We start from the raw sequence: 20000 nt of genomic DNA on the forward strand, positions 1-20000 counted from the left end.
CATTTAACTTTTCCTCTATGCTTGTCAACTTTACATGTTCTGTCTTACTTTCCCTCTTTGTACAGGATAGGACAGGAGATAGACAGGTGTAAGAGGCGGTGTTGTAATATGGGCCCTAATCTTCCATTTTTTTCCGTGTCACATTCTCTCTTTCTGGACATTTAACTTTTCTCTATAACTGTCAACTTATCTTTTTTGTATTACATTCCTTCTACGGTGTCATTAGAAGCGAGTGCCGTAAAGTTATATTTTTCCGTGTCACATTCTTTCTTATTCGATCACCCTTCACTTTTCCTCAATGTCAACTTCATCCTTTCTATCTTACATTCATTCCCTCCTTTTACAGTGTCATTAGTAGCGAGTATCCTAATCTCCCATTTTTTCCGAGTTACTTTTTCTCTCTTATCTGGTCACCCTTCACTTTTCCTCTATGTCAGCTTCATCCTTTCCATCTTACATTTCCTCCTGCTACAGTGTCATTAGTAGCGAGTGACCTAAACTTCTATTATTCCGTGTTACATTATTCTTACCTAGTGACACATTACTTATCCTCTATGACTGTCAGCTTCACTTTTTCTATATTACATTCCCTCCTACTACAGTATTTAATAGTAGCAAGATTACATTTCCTCTTTGTACAGTGTCATTACAAAGCGAGGGGTCTAAACTTCTATTTCTCCTTGTTACATTCTTACCTGGTCACACATTGCTTATCTCTACGGCTGTCAGCTTCACGTTTTCTATCTTCCATTCCCCCCTTCTACAGTGTCATTAGTAGCGAGAGTAGGACAGGTGTTTATCCCCCTGCACCGCGACCCACCACCACGAGCTGCCAAGAGGGGAAGGGGTGACGGCTACAGACTGACTGAATATTGCTCTCCTTTTAGACAGCCTCAATATTACTCTCCTTTTTTCATCTCTCTCTCTCTTTTTAACCTGATCGTGATGCCAAGAAAAACGTGGACATTTTCGACTACTGCTGTGTGTGTGTGTGTGTGTGTGTGTGTGTGTGTGTGTGTGTGTGTGTGTGTGTGTGTCAGTGTATCTCATCGTGTTATTGACTTTTTGTGAGTGTGGAGTGGAAGGAAATTACACACACACACACACACACACACACACACACATGGGAAGGAGTGAGTGAGGCAGAAAGTGGTTAGTTTATTTTCCAAGGTAGACGAAAGTAAAAGATAAAAAAAATGAACTAATGACAAAAATAGTGAGAGAAAGAAGAAAAGAAAAGAGAGAAAGACAGAAAAAGAAAGAAAGAATAAATAAAACGAATCTTGAAATTAAATCGCCTCAGTACATCATCAGCCAGAGAGAGAGAGAGAGAGAGAGAGAGAGAGAGAGAGAGAGAGAGAGAGAGAGAGCAGAATCAACTTAGGTGAAATAATGCTATTACTAACATGATTATAAAGGGAGATGCATGTTCTCTCTCTCTCTCTCTCTCTCTCTCTCTCTCTCTCTCTCTCTCTCTCTCTCTCTCTCTCTCTCTCTCTCTCCATTTCCTTCTTTTCAGTTTTCATTATCCTCCATTTTTTATTATGCATATTGTTCTTCCATATTTCCTTCTTTATTTTTCTCTTCTTCGTTATCCTTCTCTCCTTTTCTCTCCTTCCATTTTTCCTTCTCCCTATTCGTTCATTTCTTCTCATATCGTCTCTTCTTTCTTTACACTTCGCTTCCACCAGAGAGAGAGAGAGAGAGAGAGAGAGAGAGAGAGAGAGAGAGAGAGAGAGAGAGAGAGAGAGAGGGAGGGTCATGATAAGAAGCATAAGAGGGAAGGAGGAGGAAGAGGAAGTGAGGAGAGGAGGAGGAGGAGAGAGCAAGGAAAACTGTGATTACATTTCCGTAACTTGATAAAAGAATATATGTGGTGTTATGGAAGAGGAGGAGGAGGAGGAGGAGGAGGAGGAGGAGGAGGAGGAGGAGGAGGAGGAGGAGGAGGAGGAGAAGAAGGAGGAGGAGGAGGAGGAGGAGGAGGAGGAGGAGGACGAGGAGGAGGAGAAAAAGGAGGACGAGGAAGAGAGCAGTAGTACCTTGTCAAAAACACCTGTAGAGTTTGTCGCCAGATGTGAGAGAGGTACACACACACAGACACACACACACACACACACACACACACACACACACACACACACACACACACACACACACACACACACACACACACACACACACACACACACACACACACACACACACACACACATTATTGGATATATTCTATTGATCGTTTGTAAAGTTTCTCCTCTCTCTCTCTCTCTCTCTCTCTCTCTCTCTCTCTCTCTCTCTCTCTCTCTCTCTCTCTCTCTCTCTCTCTCTCTCTCTCTCTCTCTCTCTCTTCTTCTCTCTTCTTCTTCTTCTTCTTCTTCTTCTTCTTCTTCTTCTTCTTCTTCTTCTTCCGCTGTATCTTTTCCATTCCTCATTCTCTCACTCTTCCCTTACTCTTCTTCCTTTTCTTTCTTTTTTCTTTTTCCTTCGTCTCAAAAAAAAAAAAATTAAGTGTGAGGAGATTGTTGTTGTTGTTGTCATTGTTGCTTTCCCTTCTCCTCTTCACCAGTCTGCCTTCTACTATAGTCTTCCCTTACCAGTCACCATGAACAGTCCCCAGTATGCCTTGTACCAGAGTCTCTCTCCCTTACCAGTCACCACTAAGCTTCATAACCGTGCCTTTTCTATACCTGGGCGAGCCGAAAATACCTTCTAATAGACTCTCTCCTTAGCAAACACCAAGATCAGTCCCTAGTATGTCTTGTATTAGAGTCCCCTTACCAGTCACCACTAAGCTTGCTAACTCCTTCAATACTGAGAGTCATTTTTACCTTGATATTTGGGATGTGATTAGTTTATTTTACTTGCATTAAGAAGGGTCTATGGAGGTCAGAAGATCAATGGTCATGAGTCTTCTCTATGCTAATCGTAACATATGTTTTTGAAGGTGTGTAGAACCGCCAAATGGTAACCAGAATGAATGTAGAAACACGTCCTGGTACTGAAGAGATTAACCCCTTCAGCACCAGGACGCGTTTCCATATTCATTCTGCTTAGTATTTGGTGATTTTATACAGCTTGGGGGATTAAAACAGTGAAGACTCTAGCCATTAATCATCTGACCTCCATAGACATTTGCTAATGTCAATAAAATCGTCTAATCACACCAAAAAATCATGATAAAAATGCGTTCCAGTACTGAAGGTGTTAAAAAGATGGCTCAATAATAAATTCTGTTCCTAGTGGACCTTTTCTTTTTCTTTTTGCTGTCATTGGTCAACTTCCCCTGTTCCTTCAAAAAAAAAAAAAAAAAAAATAACTGAATGGGGTTAACCGTGCCTTCTCTCCTTCCTTCCTTCCTCTCCTTTATTTCCTCCACTTCCTCTCTCTTCTTCCTCCTCATTTCCTCCACTTTCTTCCTTGACAAACCCTCTCTTTCCACAAATATAAGTGAAAGGGGGTTAATCGTGTCTTCTCTCCTTCCTTCCTTCCTTCCTTCTTCTCCTTTATTTCCTTCACTTTTTCTCACTTGTTCTTCCTCATTTCCTCCACTTTCTTCCTTGACAAACTCTCTATGTAATAAAAAAAATGGTGGGGATAATCGTGTCTTCTCTCCTTCCTTCCTTTCCTTCTTTATTTCCTCTACTTTCTCTCCTTCTTCCTTCTTATTTCCTCCACTTCCCCTCCCTTCTTCCTCATTTCCTCCACTTTCCACCACCGAAAAAGGAAACTGAAAGGAGTTAACAATGCTTTTCTCCTTCCTTCTTTCTCTCTCCCTCTTTATTCCCTCCCCTTTTCTCCCTTCTTCCTTCTCTTTTCCTCCACTCTCTCCCCAGAAAAGGAAAATGAAGGAGTTAACAGTGCTTTCTCTCCTCTCTCGTTAATTTCCTCCACTTTTTCTCCTTTCTTCCTTCTTATTTCCTCCACTCTCCTCCACCAAATAAAAAATGAGAGTTAACAGTGCTTTCTCTCTTTCCTTCTTCCTCTCCTTTATTTCCTCCACTTCCTCTCTCTTCCTCCTTATTTCCTCCACTTTCTCTCCATTCTTCTTCATTTCCTCCACTTCCCTCCACCAAAAAGGAAAGGGTAACAGTGCTTTCTCTCCTTCCTTCCTCTCTCCTTTATTTCCTCCACTTTTCTCCACCAAAAAAAGGAAAGGAAAGAGTTAACAGCGCTTTCTCTCTTCCTCTCTCCCCTGCAGGTCACTTCCTATACCTGGGCGTGCAGAAAGACAAGGAGCTCAACAACTACACGCGACAGATCAAGACACCGTGGCTGGAACAGGACTTCCTCGACCGTTGCCGGCTGGAGGCGCTCTTCCACCTCCCCAAGTCAGATTCCATGACGCAGTTTAAGATTCTAATCGAGAACAGCAACGTTACCAGCTACCTCATCATCAACAGCCACAGCAGGACCAAAAACCCCAGTACTGAGTGAGTAGTGGTGGTGGTGGTGGTGGTGGTGGTGGTGGTGGTGGTAATGGTGGTTGTGGGTAGAGAAGGGAAGAAATTATGGAAGTTTTGTAGGTTATAGTTAGAGAGAGAGTGAGAAAGAGAGAAAGAGAGAGAGAGAGAGAGAGAGAGAGGAGAGGCAGATAGATAGACAGAGATAGATAGATAGAGAGAGAGAGAGAGAGAGAGAGAGAGAGAGAGAGAGAGAGAGAGAGAGAGAGAGAGAGAGAGAGAGAGTAGGAAGACCATTACCAAAAGAACAAGAAAAATATACATAACTAAGAACAAATAAGAAAGGAAACAAAAAAATACACATAATATACACAGATCAGAGAGAGAGAAAGAGAGAGAGAGAGAGAGAGAGAGAGAGAGAGAGAGAGAGAGAGAGAGAGAGAGAGAGAGAGAGAGATCATATGTGGGTAAGGTAACTAAGCTAACTTCCACACAAAAGCACGGAGGAAGAGAGGAGTGGAGTGGGAGGAGTGGGTTGGCTGTGGAGTGTGTGGAGTGTCGGGTGGCAATCTCTGTTCTGTGGAAAAGTGGAGAGGGTAGAGAGAGAGAGAGAGAGAGAGAGAGAGAGAGAGAGAGAGAGAGAGAGAGAGAGAGAGAGAGAGAGAGAGGTGTAGTTATAAAGAAAAACCCACTTTTGTAATAATTGCTCCTACTAATGACCGTTCTAATTGTCAAAACTATGCAGGTCATTAGACAAGGATAGCTTAACGTATCACTGTGGTCATTGCTGTCTGGGTTTCTTGTATACACTAGTAGGCCTTATCACCGCCTCCTGTTGTTCTCTCTTCTTGCCGCCCAGATCACACATTTCCTGGACAAAATTGCAGACAAGAATGATAAGCAAATGATCGTCACAAAATTTTCCTTTACTTACTCCGAGAATCAGAACATTGCCAAGAAACAGCCGCCCTGGTACAGTGGAACCATGCGTGCTTTGGGGTCCGAGTGGTCTCCAAGCGCACGGGTTCGAATCCTGTCCACGGTCCGAGTGTAGGTTGGGCTTTCTCACTCGGGGCAACGGGGCTTTGAGATAGGAGGTACCTCAAAAATATCCCCTTTAGCCCAGAAATTCCCGTGAAAAGCCTACATGATATGGAAAAAAAGAAAAACGCTTAGCCACTCCGGGAATAATGTACGAGGCAGGAGACAGGAGACAGGAGGCAGGATGGTGTTGGTGGGTGATTATCTTGCCTTCCTAACATCATGACAATAATCTGAGAGTACAGTCTTCTAATTCAACTAGTGATTGGTGGTGGAGAGAGGAATGTGTGTAGAGGAAGAAAAAACTCTCCTTGTTCTTGTGTACTCGAGTGGGTGTAGCGTTATCCTGCCTTCCTGCCTCCTCTTCTTTCTCGCCTTTCTCTCTCCTCCTTCCCTACAGTCTTTCCTTTTTTCTTTCTTCCTCTCTTCGCCTACAAGTTTCGTGTTTTTTTTCTAGTATCCTTTTTCCTTTGTCTCTTTCTTTTTCTTTTTCCTTTTTCTTTTTCTTTTTTTTTTTCTTCTTCTTCTTCTTCTTCTTCTTCTTCTTCTTCTTCTTCTTCTTCTTCTTCTTCTTCTTCTTCTTCTTCTTCTTCTTCTTCTTCTTCTTCTTCTTCTTCTTCTTCTTCTTCTTCTTCTTCTTCTTCTTCTTCTTCTTCTTCTTCTTCTTCTTCTTCTTCTTCTTCTTCTTCTTCTTCTTCTTCTTCTTCTTCTTCTTCTCTTCTCTCTCTCTCTCTCTCTCTCTCTCTCTCTCTCTCTCTCTCTCTCTCTCTCTCTCTCTCTCTCTCTCTCTCTCTCTCTCTCTCTCTCTCTCTCTCTCTCTCTCTCTCTCTCTCTCTCTCTCTCTCTCTCTCTCTCTCTCTCTCTCGTCTACATGTCTTCCCTTCCCATCTCTCTCTATCTCACCAATTCTCTCCCTTCTGCATTTCACGCTTCTCCCATCTATCTCTCTATCTCTCTCTCTATCTCACTATTCTCTCCCTTCTGCATCTCAAGCGTCCCCCAACTATCTCTCTATCTCTCTATCTCTATCTCATCTTTCTCTCCCTTCTACATTTCTTCCTTCCCTTCCCATCTCTTTCTATCTCACTATTCTCCCCCTTCTGCATCTCACGCGTCCCTCCCTCCTCCTCCCCATGCAGCTGGAACAAGATCTCGACGCCCCTGGGCAAACCTTCGAAGCCCTTCAGGTTGTACATCGAGGTGGTGCTCAGTAATAAGTCACCAACACACATCGCCATCGACAATATCACACTGGTTGGCTGTTTTGGTGAGTTACTTAGTTAATTGGGCCTTTTTGCCTGTGTGTCGGTTTTGTGTGTGTGTGTGTGTGTGTTTTTTTCTTTTTGTGTGTGTTTCTGTTTTTATCTTTCTTTCTTTCACAAGTTGACTGTTTTGGTGAGATTTCATGGTTTTGGTGTCTTTTTCTTTTCTTTTCTTTTTTTCTTGCCTGTGTGTCTGTTTATCTTTTTTTTTTTGTGTGTGTGTGTGTCTGTTTTATATTTTTTGTTTGTCCTTTTTTTTTTGTTGAGATTATTGCACTGGTGAACTGTTTTGGTGAGTGTCTTCATGATTTTGGTGATATTTTTGTATTTTTCTTGCCTGTGTGTCTGTTTTTCTCCTTTTTTGTTGTTTTTGTTTTCGTTTTTTTTTTTTATCTATTCTTGTCTTTGTTTGTTGTCTCACTACGCAGGTGAACTGTTTTGGTGAGTCACGTGATGATTTTGGTGCTTTTTGTCTCTCTCTGTATGTCTGTTTTATTTTTATTTTGTTGTTTTTGTTATTGTTTTAATTTATGTCCATTAGTCCTTTTTTTTGTTGGTGTTATTGCACTGGTGAACTGTTTTGGTGAGTTCCTTCATTATTTTGGTGATTTTTTTGTATGTCTTTTTTTTTCTTCTTTTCTTGTTGTTATTGTTTTTGTTGGTGTTATTGCACTGGTGAACTATCTTGGTGAGTCGGTTCATTATTTTTTTTCTTCTTCCTGCCAGTGAGTCTCTTTTTTTTCTTATTTTTATTCTTGTTCTTGTGTTTTTGTTGTGTGATTGTTTTTATCCTTCTTTCTTTCACTGCCTAACTGTTTTGGTGAGTTGCTTCGTGATTTTGGTGATTCTTGCCTCTGTGTATCTGTTTTTTTTTTTTTTGTGTTTTTTTTTTGTTTGTCATTTTTTTGTTAAGGTTTTCGCACTGGTGAACTGTCTTGGTGAGTGACTATGTTGTTTTGGTGCTTTTTTTTTTTTTTCTATCTGTCTGTGTCTGTTTTGCTTTTGTTGTTGTTTTTGTTGTATTGTTGTTTTATCTTTCTTTCTGTTTTGTCTGCTTTTTGTTGGTGTTGTTATTTTTTTGTGATTTATTTTTCTATTTCTTGCATTTTTTATTTTTGTACTTTTTATTTTTGTGTATTCCATCACCGAGTATTCTTCTTCTTCTTCTTCTTCTTCTTCTTCTTCTTCTTCTTTCTGTCTCACTTTTCTTTGCTTTTTGTACATTTTCTTTCTAATTTGTTGTGTTTTTTTTTCTTTTTAACTGCTCGTTTGCGTGTTTATTCTCCTTTCTCGTGTTCCTCTTCCTTCCTTCCTTCCTTATCTCTCTCTCTCTCTCTCTCTCTCTCTCTCTCTCTCTCTCTCTCTCTCTCTCTCTCTCTCTCTCTCTCTCTCTCTCTCTCTCTCTCTCTCTCTCTCTCTCTCTCTCTCTCTCTCTCTGTGTGTGTGTGTGTGTGTGTGTGTGTCTCAGTAATTACACATATTACTTTGTTTCCTCGGATCGGCTTTCACAGATTTTCCAGCAAATTGTTTAAATTGTTATTGCATTCAAATTAGAGCTTTCATTTGGCTAATAGTTCTCGTGTTGCCGTTGTATTAATCTCTTCAGTGCCATGACACGTTTCCATATTCATTTTATTTACTATTTGGTGATTTTATACAGCTTCAGAAACTCATGTGGGGGATTAGAATAGTGAAGACTGTGGCTATCAATCTTCTGACCTCCATAGACCCTTCCTAATGTCAGTAAAATGGTCTAGTCGTACACAAATCTCAAGGTCAAAATCTGTCGCAGTATTGAAAGGGTTAGTCTTTTAATTTTTCATCATATTTTACAGACTTTTCTTTAAATATGCAATGGGAAAAAAAAAAATAATTCGTTTCATTATTTATTTTTCTGTTTTTCATTTTTAATTCTATAATTCCTTTGACTTGTATTTAATCCTTTCAGTACTGGAACGCATTTTATCATGACTTTTTGGTGTGATCTGACGATTTTATTTACATTAGGAAGACTCTATAGAGGTCAAAAGGTTATTGGCCAAAGTCTTCACTATTTCAATCCCCCACATAAGTTTCTGAAGCTTTATAAAGTTGCCAAATAGTTACCAGAATAAATATGAAAATGCGTCCTGGTACTAAAGGGGTTAAGGGTTGGCTTTCCATTGGACCATTTTTTTAAACGTCTTTTTTTGTTCAATGGCCTTCTTACAATAACAACAATAACAATAATAGTAATAATAATAACAATAGTAAAAAAACAACAATAGTAATGATAACAACAAGAATAATAGTAACAATAGTAATAATAACAACAATAGTAGTAGTAATAATAGTAATAATAACGAGGATGATAATAATAACAACAATAGTAATAGTAGTAATAGTGAAAATAATAGTGACTTCTACCTTTTTAAAATTATTATTTCCTTCTTCCTTAGTTTGTCTTATTAAAGTAAATATTTTGTTCTCTCTCTCTCTCTCTCTCTCTCTCTCTCTCTCTCTCTCTCTCTCTCTCTCTCTCTCTCTCTCTCTCTCTCTCTCTCTCTCTCTCTCTCTCTCTCTCTCTCTCTCTCTCTCTCTTTATTTCTCGTTGTCATTTTTCTCTCTTTTTTTACAATTTTGCTTTACTTTGTTATTTTTTTACTTTAATTTACTTCATCCGCATTCTTCGTGAATTTTTGTGTATTTTCTCTCTCTCTCTCTCTCTCTCTCTCTCTCTCTCTCTCTCTCTCTCTCTCTCTCTCTCTCTCTCTCTCTCTCTCTCTCTCTCTCTCTCTCTCTCTCTCTCTCTCTCTCTCGTCTAGATTTAACTTATTTCTTCTTCTCTTTCTCTTTGTGTCTTTATTTTTATCTTTTATCTTCTTTTTCTTTCCCATTTGGTCTCCTTGTTTTTCTTTTTTTACGTGTGTGTTTGTGTGTTATCTGTCCATTTGTCCTTCACTTTGTTTTTATCACCCTTTTCTCTTTCTCCCTCTCCACATTTTCATCACAATTTCCTACACGCACACTTTGCTTTTATCATTCTCTTTTATTCTCTCTCATTCTTAGTTTTTTTTCTCTATTCTTTTTTTTACCATTCCCTCTCTTTGTCTTTCCGTTTTCCTCCATTTCCTTCTGTTCTCAAGTTTCGTTTTCGCCTCACACACTCCCAAGGTCACATTTTTCCCACCATACACCTTTAACAAACTCGCAATCTTCTCATATGGGGGGACTTAGAATGCTGCCATATTTTGTCCTTTTACCTTTTTATTTCATCCTCACCTCCCACCTCACTGCTTTTACTCCTCACACTTATTCTTTTCTTCATATTCTAATCTTTCTTATCCTTTTCATATTTTTTTTTGTCATATCTGTTTTATGAAAGGGGAAAACTGGCTAAGGGTATCACGAAGCGAAGAAAAAAGTCCAATTAGTTGCCAGTTCCCTTGTAAGTTCGAGAGAGTTAGTTAGTTGGAACCTTCCTTTTAACCCCTTAATATCATGACGTGTTTTCATATTCCTTCTGGTTACTATTTGACGATTTTATACAGCTTCAAAAACTTATATGGGGGTTAAAATAGTGAAGACTGGACTATTTATCTTGTGACCTCCATAGACCCTTCCTAATGTAAAGAAAACCGTCTAATCATACCACAAACTTAAGGAAAAAATTGCGTCCTAGTACTGAGGGGGTTAAATGAAGTCAAGTCAGGAATTTGGAAGTACAGAAGCAGGTAAGGAGGTATTAACTTAACTCCCTAACTCTCTCTCCTCTCCGTTTTCTTCTTCAGACATAAGAACTCCCAAAGTATGTCACGGTATGAACTGTCGCAACGGGGAGTGTATAGACGAAGATTCCTACTGCGACATTACCAGAGATTGTGTGGACGGCGAGGACGAGAAGGGCTGTGGTGAGTGTCCCTTTTGTGTGTGTGTGTGTGTGTGTGTGTGTGTGTGTGTGTGTGTGTGTGTGTGTGTGTGTGTGTGTGTGTGTATCTTGTCTTTTTCTTATATTTTTGTTCTTATTCACTTCATCTTTCTTTCCTACTTTTATTCGAGAGTATGTATATTCTATGTGGCTGGTATTTTTTAGTGTGTGTGTGTGTGTGTGTGTGTGTGTGTGTGTGTGTGTGTGTGTGTGTGTGTGTGTGTGTGTGTGTGTGTGTGTGTGTGTGTGTAAGGAATGTGAAAACAGGAGGTATTTACTGAAAAAATAAAGCTGTAACAACATTATGAACAACAACATCAGGAGCCGAATCAACAACAGCACAACAATAAATGAACACACCGGAAGAGAGAGAGAGAGAGAGAGAGAGAGAGAGAGAGAGAGAGAGAGAGAGAGAGAGAGAGAGAGAGAGAGAGAGAGAGAGAGAGAGAGCAAAAGCAAGGCTAACACTAAACTTGAACCTCACTTCAACCTCTATTCCTTGACCTCACTTGACCCCTCCTATGACCCCGGCAGAGAATCATCCTTTGGGGTCGAGATGTGACTTCGAGGAGGACTGGTGTGGCTGGAAGAACCTCGAGGACGACCAGATGGACTTCAAGAGACACAGAGGCACCACGAACGACGAACACACGGGGCCCAGCAGCGATCACACCCACAAGAACGACTCCGGTACGTGTGTCATGAAACAAGATCGACATTTGAACCTGTTATAGGATTTTTTTGGCTTATAATTTCCTTTTTTTCTCTTATTTATTGTCAGTTCTTTGTTTTCTTCCTATGTTTTAACTAAGCGGCATTTTGAATGAGTCTGGTTCGTGTGTCATGAAAGAAAGATTGACATTTGAACCTCTTGCATATATTTTTTGTTTATTTTTTCTCTTTTCTTTGATTCGTTGTCGTTTTTCGCAGTGGTTAGGAAATTGAACCCTTATCATGGCATTTTGAACGACTCTGGTACTTCTATCATGAAAAAGATCGACATTTGAACCTCTTCCATATATTTTTTGCATATTTTTATCAATTTCTCTGATTTATTGTCTTTCCTCGCAGTGCTTTAATAAATTGAACCCCTATCATGGCATTTTGAACGACTCTGGTACCTCTGTCATAAAGAAAACATCGATATTTGAACCTGTTATATGATTTCGTTTCCATTTTGTTCTTTTTTTTTCATTTATTGTCTTTCCTCGCAGTGCTTTAGTAAACTGAATCCCTGTCACTCCTTTGGTTTCTCCTTATGATACGTTTATAAGAAAGTATTTTATTGAACATTGAACCCCCGTCCTTTCTTTGGTTTTTCTTTATGACACGTTATAACGAAGTGGATCTGAACCTTCTCTCTCCTTTAGTTTATCCTTGAATTTGATACGTTTATAACTGTGTGAATTTTGAACCCTTTCATTTGTATTACGGTCTTAAGTTTAATGTGTCCTGGTACAAGTGAAATGTTATGTTGAAAGACACAAATAGTTATGCCGATTCATTTTTCACTCCTGAGCTACCAGTCGCTGGATTACAGAACCAAAAAGGGATGTGTCTTGAAACGAGTCTATTGAAAATAATTATCCTTCAGTACCATGACACGTTTCCATATTCATTCTAGTTACTATTTGGTGATTTCATACAGCTTCGGAAAATTATGTCGGGGTTTGAAATAGTGAAAATTGTGGTCATTAATCTTCTGACCTCCATAGATCCTTCATAATGTAAATAAAATGTTCTAATTGTACACAAATCTTAAGGTAAAAATGTGTCCCAGTATTGAAGAGATTAAGTGATAGGAAAGGGGAGAAAATACAGAGATAGGTTGGAAATTAGAGAGTTTAGTATTGAAAGGGATGAAAGATTGAGAATACTGCTTCACTCTTGCATCAGGGAGGACTAGCACTAACAGAACCAATAGACAGAGGTAACAGTTAAGATCAAGCATTTCAGACACCATTAACTCCTTCAGTACTGAGATGCATTTTTACCTCGAGGTTTGGGGTGTGATTAGATGATTTTACTGACATTAGGAAAGGTCTATGGAGGTCAGAAAATTAATGGCCACAGTCCTCACTATTCTAATCTCCCACATGAGTTTCTGAAGATGTATAAGATCACCAAATAGTCACCAGAATGAATATGGAAATTTGTGTTTGTACTGAAGGGGTTAAGATTAATGGCCACAGTCTTAATGGCCACAGTCCTTACTATTCTAATCCCCCACATGAGTTTCTGATGATGTATAAAATCACCAAATAGTCTGCAGAATGAATATGGAAATTTGTGATGGCATTGAAGGGGTTAAAATTAATGGCCACAGTCCTCACTATTCTAATTCCTTACATGAGTTTCTGATGATGTATAAAATCACCAAATAGTCACCAGAATGAATATGGAAACTTGTGATGGTACTGAAGGGGTTAATTACATCAGATAGTGAGAGAAAAAAAATCTTTAACCAATCTACCAATTACTCTGCCCGTCACTTCCTCCCATTCCCATCACGACAGTCACACTTTGCCCCGCACTCCAATCACACTTTCACCACTTCCCCTCACTATTTCACTCCACCCTCACCCGTCCTCACTCCCCCTCACTCCCTCTTTCCCTCACTCCAGCCTCACCTTCTCTCTACTCTCCTCTCTTTTCCTAATTCTTTCACCACGTTTCCTCTTTTCTATCACACTTTTCCTCTCTGTTTTCTTTTTTTCTATCTTTCACTTTCTTATCTTTTTTTCTGTTTTACTTCTTTATTTTTTTCTATTTCTGTTTTTCTTTCTAATTCTTCCATCATGTTTCCTCTTTTCTATCACCTTTTCCTCTCTATTCTCGCTATTCTTTTTTTCTTTATTTTGACTTTCCTATTCTTTTTTTTCCATTGTTTCTGTTCAACTTCTTTATTTTTTTTCTATTTCTCCTTTTCTTCTAATTCTTCTAGCATGTTTATTGTTTTCTATCACGTTTTCCCTCTGTTTTTTTTTCTTTCCCCTTACTTAACATCATACCTCAATTTTTTTCTCGGTTTTCTCGACTTCACCTCCCTTCCTCCCTCAATTTCCCCTCATTTCCCCCCTCACTTCCCCTCAGGATAGAGAGGAAGTGAGGCATGACCTTACCTAACCTTACCTGAGCTTACCTGGGCCCCTCGCTCCACCTGCCCACCTGCCGCCGCTCAGGGAACCAGCTGGTTGCAACATTGTTAAGGGGAAGACGAAGTTAAAATTGAATGCTTCTCTTTTGATTTTATTTTATTTTTTGTAGTATTTTCTACTGGTTTTTATTTTTTTTTTCTTCGTTCTTCTACAAACACACACACACACACACACACACACACACACACACACACACACACACACACACACTCTCTCTCTCTCTCTCTCTCTCTCTCTCTCTCTCTCTCTCTCTCTCTCTCTCTCTCTCTGTCCTTAGCTTTCTGTTTTAGCTTCGCGGAATAAAAAAAAAAAAAGCTGAAAATGTGAAATATAAATGAGAAGTCTTCAGAAAATCATTACTGAATCGTGAATAGCACATTTTTTTTTCTCTTTTTTTTTTTTTGCATCAATAAGTCTGACTCGGAGGAAGAATACAATACATAAATGAATAAACAAATAGATAAATGAATAAATTAATAACCAAGAAAAATGCAAACTACCAGAGATTTTAAAGACAATATTGGGATTTTTTTTTTTTCGAGGATAATGTAAGTAAAATTTTCCACTAAAACATGTGTATAGGCAAGCCAGTTTCTTTTTTTTTTTTATTTAGTTATGTATTTATTTTCATTTTTTTTTTTTACAACCCTCCCTTCTTCGCCTCCGTCAGGTTACTACATGCTGAGTGAACTGCCGCGGAAGGGGGAGCTGGGTGAACACGGCGTGCTGGAGTCCCCGCTCTTCCCGCAGCCACCGTGTTATCATAGCAACCTCGAGTCCCGCTACGTCGACTCCTGCAAGGTGAGTGTGTGTACTGTGGTGGTGGTGGTGGTGGTGGTGGAGGTAGTAGTAGTAGTAATAGTAGTAGTAGTAGTAGTAGTAGTAGTATGGTGGTATTGGTAGTAGTAGTGGTGGCTCTTGTTGTTATTTTGTTATTATTTGTTACCACTACTACTACTACTACTACTACTACTACTACTACTACTACTACTACTACTACTACTACTACTACTACTACAACAACAACAACAACAACAACAACAACAACAACAACAACAACAACAACAACAACAACAACTACTACTACTACTACTACTACTACTACTACTACCACCACCATCACCACCACCACCACCACAATATCAATCCTCCTCACGTTTTTTTTCACCTACCCACTTCCTAATACTCGAGGTAAACACCAGTGCGTCCTCTCCCTTCGACAGCTGCGTCTTTACTACCACAAACTCGGGACGCACCAGGGAACTATGATCGTGAGGGTTGTGGAATTCAACATGATGGACAAACTGGTCAATCAGCACGTCATCTCCAACATTCACGGACAGAAGGGTGACAAATGGCATCGTCTCACCGTTAGTCTTCCTCATAACATACGCAACAGGTAAGCCAAACGAGTGACAGGTGTGAGATGTGGGTACCGACTGATAGGCAGGTGAAAGTGAGACAGGTAGATAAGATACAGGTTTGGTTTTGGGAGGGTGAAGGAAGGCAGGTAAAAGATATATGACTGTCAGACGTGGTGGAAAGGTGTGTGATGGAGGCCAAGGAAGGAAGGTAAGGTGATAGGGAGAGGTGAGTAAATGAAGTGACTTGAGGTGCGTTTAAATGGGGGTTTGTAAGTATAGTGTGCGTTTTATCTTCTGGTTCATGTCAGGTGTGGTTTTCTGTGGTGAGGTGACGGGAGGGCAGGTAATGAGGAGACTAGAGTTGAGGATGACAGGTAAATCCGTTTGCTTAGTTCTGAAACTCTCCTTAAGTTTTGCAATGGAAGAGAGAGAGAGAGAGAGAGAGAGAGAGAGAGAGAGAGAGAGAGAGAGAGAGAGATGGACTTTAAACCAGTATTAATGTCGGAGAGAATGAGAGAATGGTTGTTGAGTCTCCCTCTGGTTAATTCTGAGACCCTCTTTTAGGTATTGCAATGAGAGAGAGAGAGAGAGAGAGAGAGAGAGAGAGAGAGAGAGAGAGAGAGAGAGAGAGAGAGAGAGAGAGAGAGTTTAAAGTATAGATCTTAGAAAATGAGAGAATGGTCAACTTTTTAGTATCTGTCGATGAATTATTGCTCTGAGACGCAACACACCTTTGAATCAACTATCAGAAACAAAAACTATTCCACTTAAAACAAATAATAAACTCAAAGAATGTCAACTGATCCAAGTGTGAGTTTCCTCCTATTTGTTCTCACCATTCTCCGCCACGGCATTAATTCTTCCTTCCCTCCCCGCTAAGTCTGCAATTCTTTCCTCTCACTTCCTCAATATTCTCCCCAACAAGCTTCTCTCCATTCCTTCCCCATCAATTTGTTACTCGACCTTCCCCATCACCATTATTCTCCCCCAACAAGCTTTCTACCATCATTTCCCCATCAATTCGTCACTCAGCCCTCCCCATCACCACTATCCTCCCCAGCAAGCTTCCCTACCAAAACTTCCCTATTAATTCGTCACTCGACCCTCCCCATTACCACTATTCTCCCACAACCAGCTTTCTACCATTACTTCCCCATCAATTCGTCACTCAATCCTCCCCATCCGTTATTCTCCCCAGCAAACTCTTTTCTATTCATTCTCCAGCACCTCTCCTCTATGCCTCACAGCCCATCACCCCGCCACTATCTCTTTCCCTCCAGCTATCGCATCCGGGTGAGCAACGTACGCGGCACCAGGTATCGTGGTGACCTGGGCATCGACGACATATCTCTCTCGCCGCAGTGCTTTGGCAGACGTGAGTTTCAATTTCTCTCTGTGGTCTTAGGGACGTTGAAATACATAAAAGGAGAGATTGAAGGGGAAATTGACAGACATAGATTTAGATGCGTGGGTGAGTGAATACAGGATTAGGAGTCACGTTTACTTTGATGTTGTCATTAGAGAGCAAGTAGACGCAGGTAATTAAGGAAATGGAAGGTGAAATTGATAAACATATATTAAGATACGTGGGTGGGTGAATACAGAGTGTCAGGAATCACGTTAACTTTGATATATATTGGTGTACTGGTCAATAGATAGCAGGTAGACGCAGGTAGGTAGGGAAATGTGGTTATGCTAAAAGAACATTGAAATAAATAGAGGGAAAAATGGAAAGTGAAATTAGTGAACATAAATTTAGACACGTGGCTGAGAGAATACAGATAACTTTTAGAATTAGGTTGACTTTGATAAATATAGAGAGTAGGTAGACACAGGTGGGCAGGGAAGTGTGGCCATGATAGAAAAAATAGCGTTAAAATAAACAGAGAAACTGAGAGTGAAATCAATACAAGATGAAGGAATACTAAAGAAAATCTCAGAAATTTTGTCAACTTGAAATTTATGTGCATGTGAATAGAGAGATGACTACAGGTAGGTGGGGAGATGTGGCCATGCTAAAAAAAAAATGAATAAATAAAAAATATACTTGAATAGAGAAACGGAGAGTGAAATAAAAAGTGGATGAAAGAATAGAGAAAACCTTAAGAATCTTTATTTTTGTGTGTGTAGGTAAATAGGGAACAGGTGAACACAGGTAGGTGGCGAAGTGTGGCCATGCTGAAAAAAAAATGGAATAAATACAGAGAGAAACGGAGAATGAAAATAGAAAATGGATGAAGGAATACAGAAAACGTTAGGAATTCTTGTGTGTAGGTAAATAAAAAAAAAAACAGGTAGACACATATAGGTGAAGAAGTGAAAAAAAAGAGAAGTTAATAGAAAGAGAAACGGAAAATGAAATGAAAAAAATGGAGAAAGAAATACAGAAAACGTTAGGAATTTTTGTGTGTAGGTAAATAGAGAACAGGTAGACATAGATAGGTGAGGAAGTGAAAAAAAAAAAAAAGGAAAAATTAATAGAGAGAGAAACGGAAAATGAAATCAAATGTGGAGAAAGAAATACAAAAAAAACCTAAGGAATTTTGGCAACTTTAAACTGATGTGTAGATAAACAGAGAGCAAGTGAACACAGGTAGGTTAGGGAAATATTTTTTAATGCAAGAGGGAAAGCTGGCTAAGGGCAACAAAAGATTAAAAAAAAAAGACCCACTTGAATGCCAGTTCCCTTAAAGATCAGATAGAGGGATAAATGTGAAACCTTCCTTTGACTCTTACCTGTGTTTCCCCCAGGTGTGGACCCTCAGGAGATCCGCAAGTGTCCGCCAGTCAACACAAGCACCCCTCGTGAGTACCTCCAGCACCTGTGTTCACCTTACCTGTGCTTACCTGTGCAATTACTCTTATTACTCCATTACCTGTTGATTTGCCTTCACTTTCGTCTAATTAACTTTTGCTACCTTTCTTCATATTTATTCGTGTTGTTTCTTTTTATTGTCTATTTAATGTTTTGCTTTAATATTTGCAGTTTCATGTTATCTCTTAAGACATTCCATTTTTTCCTTATCTTCTCTCTTTACACACACTTCCCCACTTGTTTCTCACCCTTATCCTCTCTCTCTCTCTCTCTCTCTCTCTCTCTCTCTCTCTCTCTCTCTCTCTCTCTCTCTCTCTCTCTCTCTCTCTCGCTCTTGCTCTCGCTCTCACTCTCGCTCTCTCTCCCTCTCCTTTCCTTCCTTTACATATCTGACCAGTCATCGCCTTCAGTGTCGAGAGAAACATCACAGGGGGAGTCAGAAGAGGGAAGCTCGATATCCTTCTCTTTGTCTCCAGGAAGCGCTGCGTGTTAGGAGTGGCGAAGTCTTAACCTCTTCAGTACTGGGACGCATTTTTGCCTTGAGTTTTGGGTGTGATTAGACCATTTTATTGACATTAGGAAGGGTCTATGGAGGTCAGAAGATTAATGGCCAGAGTCTTCACTATCTTAATCCCCCACATAAGTTTCTGAAGTTGTGTAAAATGACTGAATAGTAAGCAGAGTGAATATGGAAATGTGTCATGGTACTGAAGGGGTTAAGCGTCTTTATAATGAGGATTGAGAGTTCAGATTCTTGTGTGTGTGGAGTTTGAGGACTTGAGTGTTTGTGTTTACGTGTGTGTGTGTGTGTGTGTGTGTGTGTGTGTGTATGTATGTGTGTGTGTGTGTGTGTGTGTGTGTGTGTGTGTGTGTGTGTGTACAGTGGCAGGATTAATTATGTGGTATGTTGGTGTTGAGGGAATGACAGGATTGGTGTGAGAGAGAGGGAGAGAGAGAGAGAGAGAGAGAGAGAGAGAGAGAGAGAGAGAGAGAGAGAGAGAGAGAGAGAGAGAGAGAGAGAGAGAGAGAGAGGTAATATCAGATTCATAGTCTATCAGAAATCGGGGCGGCTCATCCCTCGTGCTCAGCTGATGAAATTGGAAAGATGAGAAACTATGCACGAGATATAGACACATTCTCTCTCTCTCTCTCTCTCTCTCTCTCTCTCGCTCGGTAATAACAGTTCTTTATAAATCAACTGATATTAATTTTTTTCTCTCCTTCAGCGCCAACGGAACCGCCTACTACTTACATCCCTCCCAGTGGCGTAGGTAAGTACCCTATGGTGTGTGTGTGTGTGTGTGTGTGTGTGTGTGTGTTGGACGGGGATGTGGATACTGTCTTAGGATGGTGTGGGTGTGGTATGGGTGTCTAGGTGGAATTGATGTGGCTGTAGTTTGGGTATTGGTGTGTGTGTGTGTGTGTGTGTGTGTGTGTGTGTGTGTGTGTGTGTGTGTGTGTGTGTATTTCTGTGTGTAAATATACCGAGTAGATATGGTTTTAGGGTAGGTATGGGTGTGGTATGAGTGTTTAGTTGCATGTGGGTGGGTTGGTGTGGATTTGGTTGGATATGGGTGGGTAGATTCGTGTCTGTGTGTAAATGTAACGAGTGGATACGGTTTTAATATAGTTGTGGGTGTGGTATGGGTGGGTTGATGTGGGTGTGGGTTGGTGGTGGTGGGGGTGGATGTGTGTACGTGTGTAAATATAAGGAATAAGAACTGTTGGTTATGTATCGTGTCACTGCGAGAAGGTTTGGCTGGTTTGGCTGCCTTCATTATTGTGTATGTGGCTGGTTTGGCTGGTTCGGCTGCTATCAATTCTGTGTATGTGGCTCGTGCAGTTCTTCTCCCTTCGCTACCGGCTTGAAATCTGTACCTCAAGAAACTAGGTAAACAAAAACCCCACACCGTTACGCCTACTGGTAGAAACTTGCTACCTTAATGTCACCTTGTCAGCGCTTATTGGGGGAAAATTGTGAAGCTAAATGCCGCTCGTTATTGTCAGTGCAGAGAAAAATGTTAGATACGTTAGGTAAATGCCACGCTGCGTACAA

At 40.1% G+C, this 20000-nt stretch overlaps 1 protein-coding gene across 4 annotated transcripts in view; it reads left to right on the forward strand.

The window, feature by feature from the left end:
- The window catches only part of LOC123507264 (leukocyte tyrosine kinase receptor-like), a 161711-nt gene that overhangs the window by 31970 nt on the left and 109741 nt on the right, over window positions 1–20000 (forward strand). For 3 of the 4 annotated variants that reach the window (XR_006675633.1, XM_045260027.1, XM_045260028.1), the window contains exons 2-10: window positions 4196–4427; window positions 6578–6705; window positions 10471–10590; window positions 11142–11297; window positions 14436–14566; window positions 14989–15164; window positions 16410–16504; window positions 17881–17934; window positions 19171–19215. Coding sequence is in view for 3 of the 4 variants with exons in the window: in XM_045260027.1 (XP_045115962.1) it covers window positions 4196–4427; window positions 6578–6705; window positions 10471–10590; window positions 11142–11297; window positions 14436–14566; window positions 14989–15164; window positions 16410–16504; window positions 17881–17934; window positions 19171–19215 (1137 nt within the window). In the remaining variant the exon portion in view is untranslated. Of the gene's footprint in view, window positions 1–4195; window positions 4428–6577; window positions 6706–10470; window positions 10591–11141; window positions 11298–14435; window positions 14567–14988; window positions 15165–16409; window positions 16505–17880; window positions 17935–19170; window positions 19216–20000 lie in introns of those variants that run through there. The other variant, XM_045260029.1, reaches the window with a different exon arrangement.

This window comes from Portunus trituberculatus, chromosome 21 (genome assembly GCF_017591435.1).
Source record: "Portunus trituberculatus isolate SZX2019 chromosome 21, ASM1759143v1, whole genome shotgun sequence".
NCBI lineage: Eukaryota > Metazoa > Arthropoda > Malacostraca > Decapoda > Portunidae > Portunus > Portunus trituberculatus.